Genomic DNA, 13402 nt, shown 5'->3' with positions numbered 1-13402 from the left:
ATTGGTTGAATATTGGTCCTTGTCATTTGTGAAATCCCAGGGATGTTCAGACTGTCTTGAAAGCTCTCTAGACACTTTGTCCTCAGGAAAGAAGGAGAATACTCAATGTGCAAAGCTGTCAAGGTGTCAGAACAAGTCCACCATGTCTGCAGACCATGGGAGAAGTGGCACAAAGTGATGACAGATGAGGAAGCATAATAACAGTGGGATTTGCAATTGAAAGAGATGGTAAAAGCAAGTTAAAATAGTCAATGTTCTGATTTAGGTTAGTATACAACACAATAACAGGATACCTCTGCTTCTGTATTAAATTTGCAGTTGTTCGTATATGAATGATGAGGCATAAAACGTAGAACTATCTCCACAATATGTTTTAATGGGGGTAAAATTGAGTTTAATACCAATGAAGGGTTAGGGAAGGTCACCCATGTAAGAATTATAAATCAAATATTTGGGCTTAGATTTCAGTTTGGGTGAAATTTTCACAATTTAGAGACTTAGTTCTAAGCATTTTTTATCTTCTTCTATTGTATGGTGTTACCTAAATGCATGAAGAGTTTTCTTCATGATCTGTTTTCACTGGGGATTAAGGTTCCGAATGTCAGGAAATGTGTCAAAAATCTAATAATCATTTTTAAAATTATATGGCCAATGTCATGCAAGACATTACAGGGTTTTAATAGTTCCCTTCCATGAACCAAGTCACAGCTAGTACATATACTTGCTATTAAATAACACACTTCTTAAACAATTCCCAGTTCAATGCTTTGAAATACAATTTTCTTTTATGAAATTACCTAAAAGCATTGATAACATTTGTTTTTAACTTCATGGATAATATATACCACAAGTGAATATGGAAACGTATTTTGGAGGATGGGAAGAAGAGAGTAAGAGGTTGCACATACCTCTCCACAGGTACAAGTTACATGACACAGGTACAAAGAAAAGACCATATAACTCAGCCAATTGTTCTTTTTTTTAGAATCTTAGATAAGGGAATATAATTACATTGAATAATGCAGGTTTCAATAGTTTGTAAGGATATTATTCTTACCTATTCTTGAACATTTAAGGAAAAAATAATATAGATGTTAGGCAAGTAAAAATAATTACCAACACTATAGAAAGGTCTTTAATACTTTTGAACTAAGAACACTTAAAAATGGTTAAAATGGTAAATTTTATGCTGTGTATTTTCCCCAATATATAAAACATCAATAAAAATAAAAAAAAAAAAAAAACACTCACTGACCCAGTACAAAAACCTGCAGGGTTCATCACTAAAAGTCACATTATCTAGATCTGGGGTTGGACTTTGAAGCCCAAAGGTCACAGATAAATAAGTGCATTTTTTTTTCCTGAAGTCACACAAACTTGATTTTTTTTTTTTTTAACAGCACTTGTTTCAGAGATGTAATTGAGGAAGATTGATGCTGATTTCATATGATTCACAAATGCCCTTTGCATAACACAGTTAGTATTTATCAATTTAGACAGTGCAGTGTACCTTTTAAAATAAGAAATGGAAATAGAAACAGCTCTCATTAGCTTGCCAGCTGTGTTGCATGAAAGAATGTAGGTATTTGTCATTTTCACTTATGATTTTAAATAATTAATACATATTTCTGCGGATGCTTACTCACTGAAAGACTGCTGAGCCAAATACATTTTTAGAAATATTCATGATTCTTCTTCCTAAGTCCCCTTCCTAAGTTTCTTGGTGTCATATCATATAGTACAATTCATTAAAAACATGTTTTGTTTTGTTTTCTGAGTACCCTGTTTTGTTCCATTGCCATGTTGTCTTAACACTCCTTAAAATCTGGTAACATAGGGAAGTTTGATGCATGTCTTGTGTATTTTTTATCGTTTCCATTTTCTATATAAGTAGTAGAGTCATTGTCATATCCTACAAAAATACACTATTAAGAGTTTGGAAAGTCATCAAATAAATAGATTACTTTGGGCAAAGTCAGTTGTAGCGACATGTATATGAAGCAAAATATATCAGACACAGAAAGACAAATAAAACATTTTATTCATTGATGGAAACTAAAAAGTGCAACTCATAGAAGAAAGTGAAGCAGTGATCACTAGAGATTGGGAACTATATGGGAGGAACAGGAAGGAGTAAGAAAGGGCTCCAAAACATGGTCAGAGAGGAGGAATATGTCATGATTTTGGATAGCACAGCAGGTTAAATACTGGTAACAGTAAACTAGGATATTTTTGAAAATTACCAAAAGATTATGGGATGATTCATATTCTGGCATATGACAATGATTCACATTTGATGAGATAGAAGTATTCTTTACACTGATTTGGCCATTAAACACTGGACATATGCATATCAAATTATCATAATGTACATCATATACATGAATAAACAATTATTAGTTAATAAAAAGAATTGACATTTTGTGACACTGTTGTATAATCCAGGCATATAGCACTTCTACAAATTTATATGGGACATCTCTAACTTTTTTTCAAAAGTTTTAATTTTCTCCTTTTAAGACTAAGTGCAGTTTAACTTTTCTGATATATTCTATCGACAATGAAATTGTCTTCCAATTCTAAATCTGTATTGTTTTGAGACATAATTAATGGCATTATTTATTTGTATATTGGAATATTTATTTTTTTCTTTCTGATATAATCTGATAACTTGATAGATTATATTTAGATTTCTTAATATTAAATATCTTAGCCAAAATTGTGATTAACCCAAATTTAATGTAGATTTTAAAATTCTTATTTATTCCTATAATGATCTTATTAACATGTTAATAATGGTTGAATACTCACATCTACATTTGAAATGGGAATTATATGGTAATGAAACAGAGGCCCCTGTGTAAAACATGACCAATTAAGAATAAGGAGTAAAATATCAGCAGTGAAAAAGATAAGGAAAACAACTGTCAGTTTATAGTGTTATCAGATACACCAGTAAATTATGAATTACAAGCAAACCAATTTTCAAAGTAATGGAAATAAGATAACATAATGCCATAATGGTTTTCAAGTTAGGTTTTAGCTTCAGGGATGGAGGAGAGTCATTTTAAATTGCTTCATGTCAAAAAATATAGGCCTGCTGGGCTTGGGGACTCATGCTTAACCCTTACCTACACAGGGAGGCTGAAACAGGAGGATTGTAAATATAAGGCCAGGCTTGGAAAATTAGCAAAGTCCTGTCTAATTTTTTTTAAGTTAAAACTAAAAAGGGCTGGTTATGCAGTTCAGCAACAGAACATCCACGGATACCAAACACAACAAAGAAGTAACAGCAACAACAACAACAAAATGTACAAAAATCTTTCATGCCAGGAACTGTGGTGCACGCTTGTGATACCAGCAGCTTGGGAGGCTGAGTCAGGAGGATCCTGACTTCAAAGCCAGCCCCAGCAACAGGAAGGTGCTTAGCAAGTCAGTGAGACCCTGTCTCTAAATACAAAACAAAATAGGGCTGGGGAATATAGCTCTATATTTGAGTCCCTGAGAGTTCAATCCCCAGTTTTAAAAAAAAATTCCTTAAGTCTATCTTACATGTAATTTTTAGAACATCAAATTTTAACAGGTGATATACCTCCTGAAACCCAAGGATTTTTGATGATACTTCCCACAATCAGGTAAATTAATGGCCTGGATGGATAAAGAGAATCTTACAGTGTTCAATGAATTCATCTTAATGGGCATCACAAACCACCCTGAGTTGCAGGCTCCCTTCTTTGGGCTGTTCTTCATCATCTACATGGTCTCACTGCTGGGCAATTTGGGCATTATCATCCTCACTGAGGTGGACTCCAGGCTACAAACACCCATGTATTTTTTTCTCAAACACCTGGCTTTCATTGATCTTGGTAACTCAACAGCTGTGGGACCCAAAATGTTGGTAAATTTTGTAGCTATTCAAAACATAATTTCCTACAATTGGTGTGCTACACAGTTAGCATTCATTATCTTTTTTGTCCTTAATGAGCTTTATATTCTCTCAGCAATGGCTTATGACCGATACGTGGCCATCTGCAACCCTCTGCTCTACACAGTCATCATGTCAAAAAGAGTTTGCTGGGTGCTGGTGGTAATCCCGTCTCTATACAGTGCCTCTCTTTCTCTGGTAACCACCATAAAAATTTTTATCTCTACCTTCTGTGGCAATAATGTTATCAGTCATTTCTATTGTGACAGTCTTCCCTTGTTGACTTTGATTTGCTCAAGTACACGAGAGACTGAGTTAATAATATTGATCTTTTCAGCATTTACTTTTGTTTCATCTCTTCTGATCATCCTTGTCTCCTACATTCTGATCCTCCTGGCCATCCTTAGGATGAACTCTGCAGAGGGCAGGAGTAAAGCCTTCTCCACCTGTGGGTCTCACCTGACAGTGGTAGTTGTATTATACGGGACTCTATTCTTCATGTATGGGCAGCCCAAGTCCAGTCACTCCTTTGATACTGACAAGATGACCTCTTTATTTTATACCCTGGTGATACCCATGCTGAATCCCATTATCTATAGTTTGAGAAATACAGAGGTTAAAGGTGCCATGTGGAGGTTATGGGAAAATATGTGCAAACGTCTCATTTCAAGTCCGATATAGAATGTGTATATAATAAATAAGTTTATCAATAACTATTTACTATATGCAATAATTCTTTGAAAGGTCTACATAGAAAAGGCATAGGAAACTAAAATATTTTCCTTGATTTCAACATTTAGATGAGTTAATGTTGATGGACCTTTTGATATTCAGTTTGATTTGTCTTCCAGATCAGTATACATGTTTGAATTTTATTTCACACTCTTTCCACATAGATTTCTCGTGACATACTGATGTAGACAAAGCAGCTATGCTATTGTGTTTTTCAGGTATACACTACAAAAAATAATGCATCATCAATAACAACTTTTAAGACACTCTATCTACCCTGTGCTAAGTGTTGCCTCAGATTTCGATTAAACTATAGTATCTATCTTTATTGAACATACACATATGAATGTGTGTATATATATATGTATAAATATGCATATATATAGTGTTTTATTTAAGAAAGAAAAAAATAAAATTGTAATTGCTCACTTTTAAAAGACATAACCTTTTACATGGAAATCCCCCCCTCCCAAAAAAGTTTAAATTTTAAAATGAGTGACACTTGAAAAATTGTTACTATAAGGTCATCATATAAAATATCAATTACATGGCAACTCTTAGAGCATGATATTTGAGTATCAATTTAAAATATGTGCTACACTAGCAATGAAAATTAAAGTATTTAAGAAACATCTAATGAACAAGTCACATGACTTTCATGTTATAATATAAAATAATATCACTACAAATTTTTGAAAAAATATTTAAGGGTAGCAATATAACATGTCTATGGTTGGAATTAATAAATGTTGTGAATAAGTGAGTTCTCCTTAAAATTTTCTATAAGTTTAATGGAGGAGCAATAAAAAATTTACCAGTGTTTTAAAATACTCAAATAGATGCCAAACTTTGAAATGCACAGTACCAAGAAAAACTAGGGCAATATCTTGAAAAAGAGAGAACCTGAGGGAGTTCCAATAATAGATGTCAATTCTTGACATAAAACTGCATTGTTTTTTAGAAATTGTGATGTTGGTACACATGTGGACAGATAGAATATTAAACAAAAATAAAGGTCTGCTATAGAACCTCTGGAAGTTGGTTTAGAAAGGATTAGACTGTTTAGTACATTGAAATAGTTTACTTAGACTTCCTGTGTATGAAACTTTGTCATTTATATGTATGCCTTATATAATACTCAATAAATGATAAAGTCAGTAAATATTGTGGTAGTGCATGTTGAATAGTGTATATATCCATCAAAAAATTAATTTATATATATATATATATATATATATATATATATATATATATATTTCTTCATCAAAATATCATTCTGTATATCATGTATACATGGAAAGTACTTGTTATTTTAAAGGCTACACATAAAAGAATTCAAATTTAATTGAGAAATTATATGAATTTAAATAACAGATCTAGAATTAAACATTCTCTAGAAGAACATGCAAGTAATAGCTTCATATTTTTGGATAAGGAAAGATACCTTAAATATGGTACAAGACTAATAACAGAAAATGTAAGTAGCAATCTATAAAAACACAAAAATGACCAAAAATTAATGTGTTCAAATTATAAAAGTATACCAAAGAAGAATGAAGAGGCAATGCAATGTCAATACATTTCCAACACATTCAACCAAATAAGGCTGATGTCAGTAATTTTGAAATAGAAAATTTCAAACAAAAGATAACTAATAAAAATAGCACCTCGCTTTTGCAAAGGCTAATTTTGAATTGGCAATTCTCCTGCCTCAGCTTCCCAAGCCACTGGGATTAAGGCATTTGCTACTGCAGGCTGCAAATGCTTAATCCTAAAACCAGCATTAGCTGTCAAGTTAATATATAGAGAAAGGAGAAAAATCACCTGCAGAAATACTTAACAAACAGAATATCAAAAAAATTAAATATATAACTATTTTTAAAGATCATCAATCATTGTATAGCATAAATACTGTCATATGAAAACACATTCACCAGAGTGTCTGAAATTCAAAATTCTGGGAATTTTTCATGTCTTTTTATTTTTTTTCTTTTTGCTGGTGGATAGAATAAATAAAGCATTCTTTGTTAGCAGTTTTCATAACAATTGAGAAAGTGTAGTAGTGGAGAAAGAATAAAGAGATCAATAAAATAACAAAGACTGAAATATATTAGAAATAAATGGGATAAAATGCAAAGAGAGACAAATAGAAGACCAAGAGAATAAGAGAACATAACAGAATAGTAGAGTCTAGAAAATTACCACCAAAATAGAGTGAATTGCTCTTTGTTAAAAGGAATAAAATAACTGTACTGCAGCAGAGAGAGTTATTTCAACAAACCAGACAGGCACATGCATGGAATATAAAGAAAACTCCTGCATTTTCCTCTTAAACTTTCTGTGAACCGAATACTTCTCTCAAAAAAGAAAAATCTTCTTGAAATGTCCCTTTTGACCAACATTTCAAAGTCTTGATATTGAGAACTGTTTTACCTGACTCTACGGTTTGTACATTATTATAATAATTTGTAAAGACCAATTCTGCTCTCTACCTTCTCTAAGATGCAGCTAAAACATTATTGAGAAATTATGACCCTGAAGGATAAGTGAGAGAATATTGTTGGCAAATGGAATCTTTATAGGCTCAAAGTTAACATAATACAGATGCTCATCAAAATAACAATGTGAAAATACATCAAGACACAGTCATAAAATAAATCTTACACAACTAGGAAGAAGAAAGCAGCACAGGAGATGAAGAAGCAGCAGGAGGGAGAGGAGTGCAGGGTGAGAGAAGGAGGAGAATTAAGAAGATTCTCTTACAAATAATGTGAAGTGAAACAAATCAGAAAGTCCAAAGAACAAGTATAGAAGACATGCTATTCCACTCAGTAGACACTGGAGTTGATATAACTCATGCTTCACTCTTAGAAAATGAGATACAGCTAATAGAACACCACATATGAAAAAAAAATGCAAAGTCTATTTCATACTTGAAAACCTATCTGTGGAGTCGACATTTCTCTAAGTAAAAAAGAAAATCAAAATAGGTTCATCATAAAATCCAGCACTTGTTTGTAATAAATCGTCTACTAGAATGTAATGGAAGAAAATGTACTGAATTCAGTAAATGATATCCATTAAAGCCTACATAACACTTCTCATATTTACTAGTTATAGAATTCTTCCACACCCCAGTTAGAATGGCTATCATCAAAATGACAAAATATAAAAAAAAATGTAATAAATGCTGGTGAAGTCGTGGAGAAAAGTGAACTATTGGACCCAGTTAGTGGTATTGTAAGTTAGTTAAGCCATTTGGGAGAACAATAAGGGGGTTTCTCAAAAGAAGTAAAAACAGATCTATCAGGTGATTCAACTATTTCACTTCCAGTTACATATAGAAAGGAAATAAAATCACCAAACAAAATCATACCTTCACACCATGTTTATTGCTGAATATTCACATTAGCAAAGATCTGGAATTAACCTAGTTAACTCTCGGTGGAGAAATGAATAAGAATATGTGGTATGTATAGAGAGTGAGGCATTATTCAGCATGAAAAACAATGGTGTCTCAAAATTTGCTGCAAAATACAAAAAATGGAAAGGGATTATGCTAAGTGAAATGTATCAAAGATAGATATATATCCTGTTTTCTCTCTCACATGTGGGAGATCAATATGAGTTTTGGATAGTGGTTACTAGATGATGTTATGGGTCAAGGAGGTTGGGAGAGGGAGATGGTATAATGGGTTCCAAAGCAGTTAGATAGGGGGAATGCGTTCTAGTATGGTATTTCATAGTGTGGTGGTAATAATTCAAAATAATCCATCAGATTTTAGGAATAACTAGAAGAAAAAGCTTGAAGGCTCCAAACACTAATTATAGTAAGATGAAAATGTTAATTACCATAATTTGATTAATACATACTATATATGTGCATTGAAATATCACATTATATCCAAAGATATGCACTAGCACCACATGCTAATAGAACATTTCTAAAGGTATAAGGAAATATCAATGTTGACGGCCCTTTTTGACATTATTCATTATAAACATGCATCAAATTATCACACTGTATAATACAAAAACAATTTTTAAAAACATTAAGTTTAAATAACTGGAAATAATAGTGTTAAAATCAGAAGAGCAATTTCGATTTTTTCTGTATGAGGGTAGGGTAGTTCATAGTGAGAAGGAAAATAAAGGACTCTTCTGGATCTGAAAATGTTTTTTTTTTTTTTAAATTTTTGTTTCTATCTTATCTGGATTCTTTCTATTTAGATGTGTTAAGATTATAAAAATATTTTTGAAATTTGTATTTGTTTACACGTGCATTCTCTTTGATAATAGATTTAGAACAATAGAAAACAAAAACAGCTAAGCATATATGTTATTTCCTCCTGTGATTTTTTGGGGGGTATATATAGAGAGTGAGATATTATTCATCACATCATGAAAAACATGACATTGCTATTTTCTGTATTTAAACATTTCTCCATTGTGTCCTCATCCATTAAACTACAGAAACATAGTACTTAAGAAAAGATTATCAGTATATCCTACAGGAACAACATTTTCAATTCAGAGCTCTGGTTTGCATAGAGACTTAACCTAGAGGAGTTGTGGAGAGATATTTAACATAACTTCATTGACATGGGATCCCAGGATGCACTCTGTAATTTTCAGATATCTCAATGGTTTTGTTTGAAGCTTTCCAATGTTCAGGAATCATCAACAAATTGCATAGTCTTTCCCCAGGGAGAGTCTCAAAGGAGCATGGATACTTCATAAATTACTGAGCTCTGTTAGGAATGCACAGGAAACCTGGAAACATTCCTCCTTGGAGGTGAATAGATAATGTGTTCCTGTGACTCCCCCTGAGCCCTAGTGACTTCATTGATGTAGCCACAACTTTAGCCGTCTGCTTTGATAACCACAGTTTCTGGGCTACTCCAATATCTCAACCATCTGCATTATGATCTTTGGTAAATGTTAGGTATTTAAAGTCAAGTAGCTATTTGATAGTAAAACCAGAAACCCAAATATGAATTTCTGATAGTATTTAAGAAATTCCAACCTCAAATTCCTAAGATTTTTATTTTTTTTCACTCAGATCCTCAGACAAGATGTCAAAATATGATACTGTCATTTGCAATTAATCATATTTATTTCCATAACATTTTCCAGTTGCCTCTTAATTAAAATAGTATACCAATATTTTTGTAATACTTGCATTTCTGTTTCAAATACGTTATGCATTTCGAAGAATTACCAACACCACTAAAAGGGTGTCATTTTTAGTAGTTGGTAAAGCCAAAGCAAAACACTAAAGGACCTGTTTCTGCACAGAACCTCCATCACACCGTAACATCTTATTTTTGAAGTAACATAAAATTGATCCTGATGAAGAAATGCCTGTCTAATGGATCAGTCCTATCAAAATTCAAAGCAGGAAAATGTATTTTGCTTGATACCAAAGTGTCTTTTCCATTATTAACTTATAAGCTTCTTATAAAAACATTTTCCCAGTTCTTTTTGGTGACCACATGAATGTTTATAAATGCACATTTTCATCTCTCATTTTACATTACACTTATTGTCAATTATTTTTGTGTTAACTCCCATTTTTGGTAGTGTGCAGGAGGCTAACAAGGCTCAGGAATGAGTGGACCTCTTTAACTCTCTACATTGCCTAATTCTGTATGCTGCTTTTCATAGCCACAAAAGTATGTGTCTAAAGGCACTGTCACTTAAACATTAATTCAGAGTTCCTGTATAGACCAAGAATGTGACTACAATGAATGGAAATGGACATCAGAAAGCCATTGTTTTATAAGCCTTAATTGATGTGACATAACAATAGCTGGCTGTTTACTTTCATAAATTTCTCACTGAATTAGAATATGATATATTCTTTGCTTCTATAATTGTGTCAAAATGGATTCTACGGTCATATATAATTAAAAAGAACCAATAAAAATTGACTATTAAAATATGTGTGTGTATACATATATGCTTTTGTTTTTGTTTTCCTAGAGAAATCACTTAAAGGATGCCAGACTTTTGCAATTTCACAATGGCATTAGTCTCATTTTATTAGATGAGATATACAAATTAATGAGGCAAAATAAAAATCTTATTTAAATTATTCAAAGACATATTTGGATAGTAACAATAATCATAATAAGCATTACTCAATGATTTTTAAATGCTGAAATCCAATATGCACAGAAAATAGATATGAATATATGATTAACTGATCATAACAAATGCTATCAAATTTGACAGCATGAAAGTAAATGTTACCATTCATCTCTATTTAAAAGTGTATTATAAAGTTTAGTAAAATGTGCCTAACATTGATTTCAACATTTTAACCATTTTAAAGTTTACAGTTAAGTGCCAAAACTTTGTGTTATTGAGTTTGATTTTCTCTTATCCAACTGAGGACTTTTCAATGATATTAATAAGAGATATGCATTAGTAGTTCTTCTGCCTTATGATGGATCTGTTAGTCATTGTTCAATATCAAGGTGGGGAAGGCTTCAGAGGCTGAGGAAAGCCGTTTCCAATTGTTTTCTGTTTGTTAGCTTTTGTTTTGTTTTTAATGATCTGGAAGCATTTTAGAAAGATGGGTTTTATTTATCTTCTGAATATTTTCTCAAATTGATGCCAGTTACATTTTTCATGTTTCTATATACCTTGTGTTGCCCATAAACTGGAAATCATATCTAAAGTGCTGATAATATTCAGGATAAACACATTTGCTAAAATTACTTCACAAGATGCAGTGAAATTCACACTTTATACAATTGGGTTCTCCATTATTAGTGATGCTAAATTAATCCTCAGATAACACGCTTGGGATAGGTCTCCTTAAAGATATGGTGGTGGTTTTCTAACAAATCAGTCACACACACACAGACAAACACACACTCACATCATACATTAAATTAAGTTCCAATGGACACAGAAAGACAAATATAATTTTGCTTTGTGGATCTCAAATAAGTAGAGAACAGTGGTCACTAGAAACTAGGAAGGATAGAGGTAAGAGAGCACAGTGAGAGATGACAAAATGAATACTATAATACAGTCAGACAGGGGGAACTGATTCTGGTGTTCTGTAGCACAGTAGGGTAACTATAGTAAACAATAACTTATTATGTATTTCAAAATAACTACAAGAATCTGAAGGTTCCCACACATGAGAAGGGATAAATATCTGAAGAGATGAAAATGCTAATTATTATGAATTCATCACTACACTTTTTATATGTGTCTCAAAATATCTTATTGAACTCCAAGAATATGTTAAAATATGTATCAATAAAAAAATCCAAAATAAATAATAGGTGAGATAGTAGGTGGGCACAGTATGAATATCATTTTCTAAACAAAATGCCCCCTCTCATAGTAAAATTATTTAGTGAATTCCATGATACTTTGTCAGTTATTTTTGACCTTAATTTATATCATACTAACAATGAACAACATTCTGGTATTTTGGAGAGTGGTGAACAATTGTTTTCTCTGCATGGCAATGTTCTCAGTTAACATTTGCTTTGTCATTTTTTCAACATGCAAGATTTCATAAAATTCCTTAAGTAGGCAACATGGATTGATCTTATGCTTTGTTGGTGTACATTTGTGTGTGTATGTGTGTGTTTGTATACAAATGTGTAGAATACCTGTGCATAACATATACACAAATATATAACACAACTATCATATGTAAATACATAAAGTACATGTATTCATCAGAAAATCTAATAAAAATCAATGATTATTTTTATATTTACTTTCAGTATAGGTTTCCTGAGTGCCTAGATGGACAAACACAATCTAACAGTGCTGAAAGAATTCATCCTAACGGGAATCACAGACCTCCCTGAACTGCAGGCTCCATTATTTGTGCTTTTCCTCATTGTGTACATGATCTCAGTGGTTGGTAACTTGGGCTTGATTACCCTCACCAATATAGATGCACACTTGCACACAACCATGTACTTTTTCCTCAGACACTTGTCTTTCATAGATCTTGGTTATTCAGTAGCTGTGGGACCCAAAATTTTAGTAAATATTGTTGAAAAGCAATCTACAATCTCCTACTCTTGCTGTGCTGCCCAACTCACCTTCTTCAGTGTGTTCAACAGTAGTGAAATTTTCATTTTGTCAGCAATAGTCTATGACTACAATGTAGCCATCTGTGACCTCCTGCTCTACACAGTCATCATGTCACAAGCATTGTGTCATGTGCTGGTGGGAAAACCTTAACTCTACAGTGTCTTTTTATCTTTTCTGACCATCATAAAAAATTTTTGTTTCTCCATTTTGTGGACATAATGTCATCAGACATTTTTACTGTAACAGTCTGCCTTTTATATCTTTGCTGTGCTCAGACACACCTGGAATTAGGCTGATCATTCTAATATTCTCATCTTTCAATTTGGTTTCATCTCTTCTGATAGTCCTTGTGTCCTGCATTATGATCCTTGTTACCATCCTCAGGAAGAACTCTGCAGAAGGCAAGTACAAGGCCTTCTCCACATGTCGGTCTCATCTGACAGTGATAGAGGTGTTCAATGGGACTCTATTCTTACCTATGAGCAGCCTAAGTCCAGCCATTCCTTTGACACTGGTAAAATGGCTTCTGTATTTTACATTCTGGTAATACCCGTGCTAAATCCTATGATTTACAGTTTCAGGAACAAAGAAGTAAAAAATGCTCTACAGAGAACCTGGAAAATGTCTGTACATATTTTCTTTAAAACTTACTACTTTAGTATATGGTAA

The 13402-nt window shown here is 32.6% G+C and overlaps 1 protein-coding gene and 1 pseudogene across 1 annotated transcript; both read left to right on the top strand.

Moving 5' to 3' along the window:
* Positions 1 to 3652: 3652 nt before the first annotated feature.
* Positions 3653 to 4606, top strand: LOC114081156 (olfactory receptor 8K3-like). The gene has a single exon (XM_027922734.2). The coding sequence runs from the start codon at positions 3653 to 3655 to the stop codon at positions 4604 to 4606; it is 954 nt and encodes a 317-aa protein (XP_027778535.2).
* Positions 4607 to 12436: 7830 nt separating this feature from the next.
* Positions 12437 to 13402, top strand: LOC114081157 (olfactory receptor 8K3-like; annotated as a pseudogene).

Source organism: Marmota flaviventris, chromosome 9 (genome assembly GCF_047511675.1).
Source record: "Marmota flaviventris isolate mMarFla1 chromosome 9, mMarFla1.hap1, whole genome shotgun sequence".
Lineage (NCBI taxonomy): Eukaryota > Metazoa > Chordata > Mammalia > Rodentia > Sciuridae > Marmota > Marmota flaviventris.
This window is presented reverse-complemented; position numbering and strand designations above follow the sequence as displayed.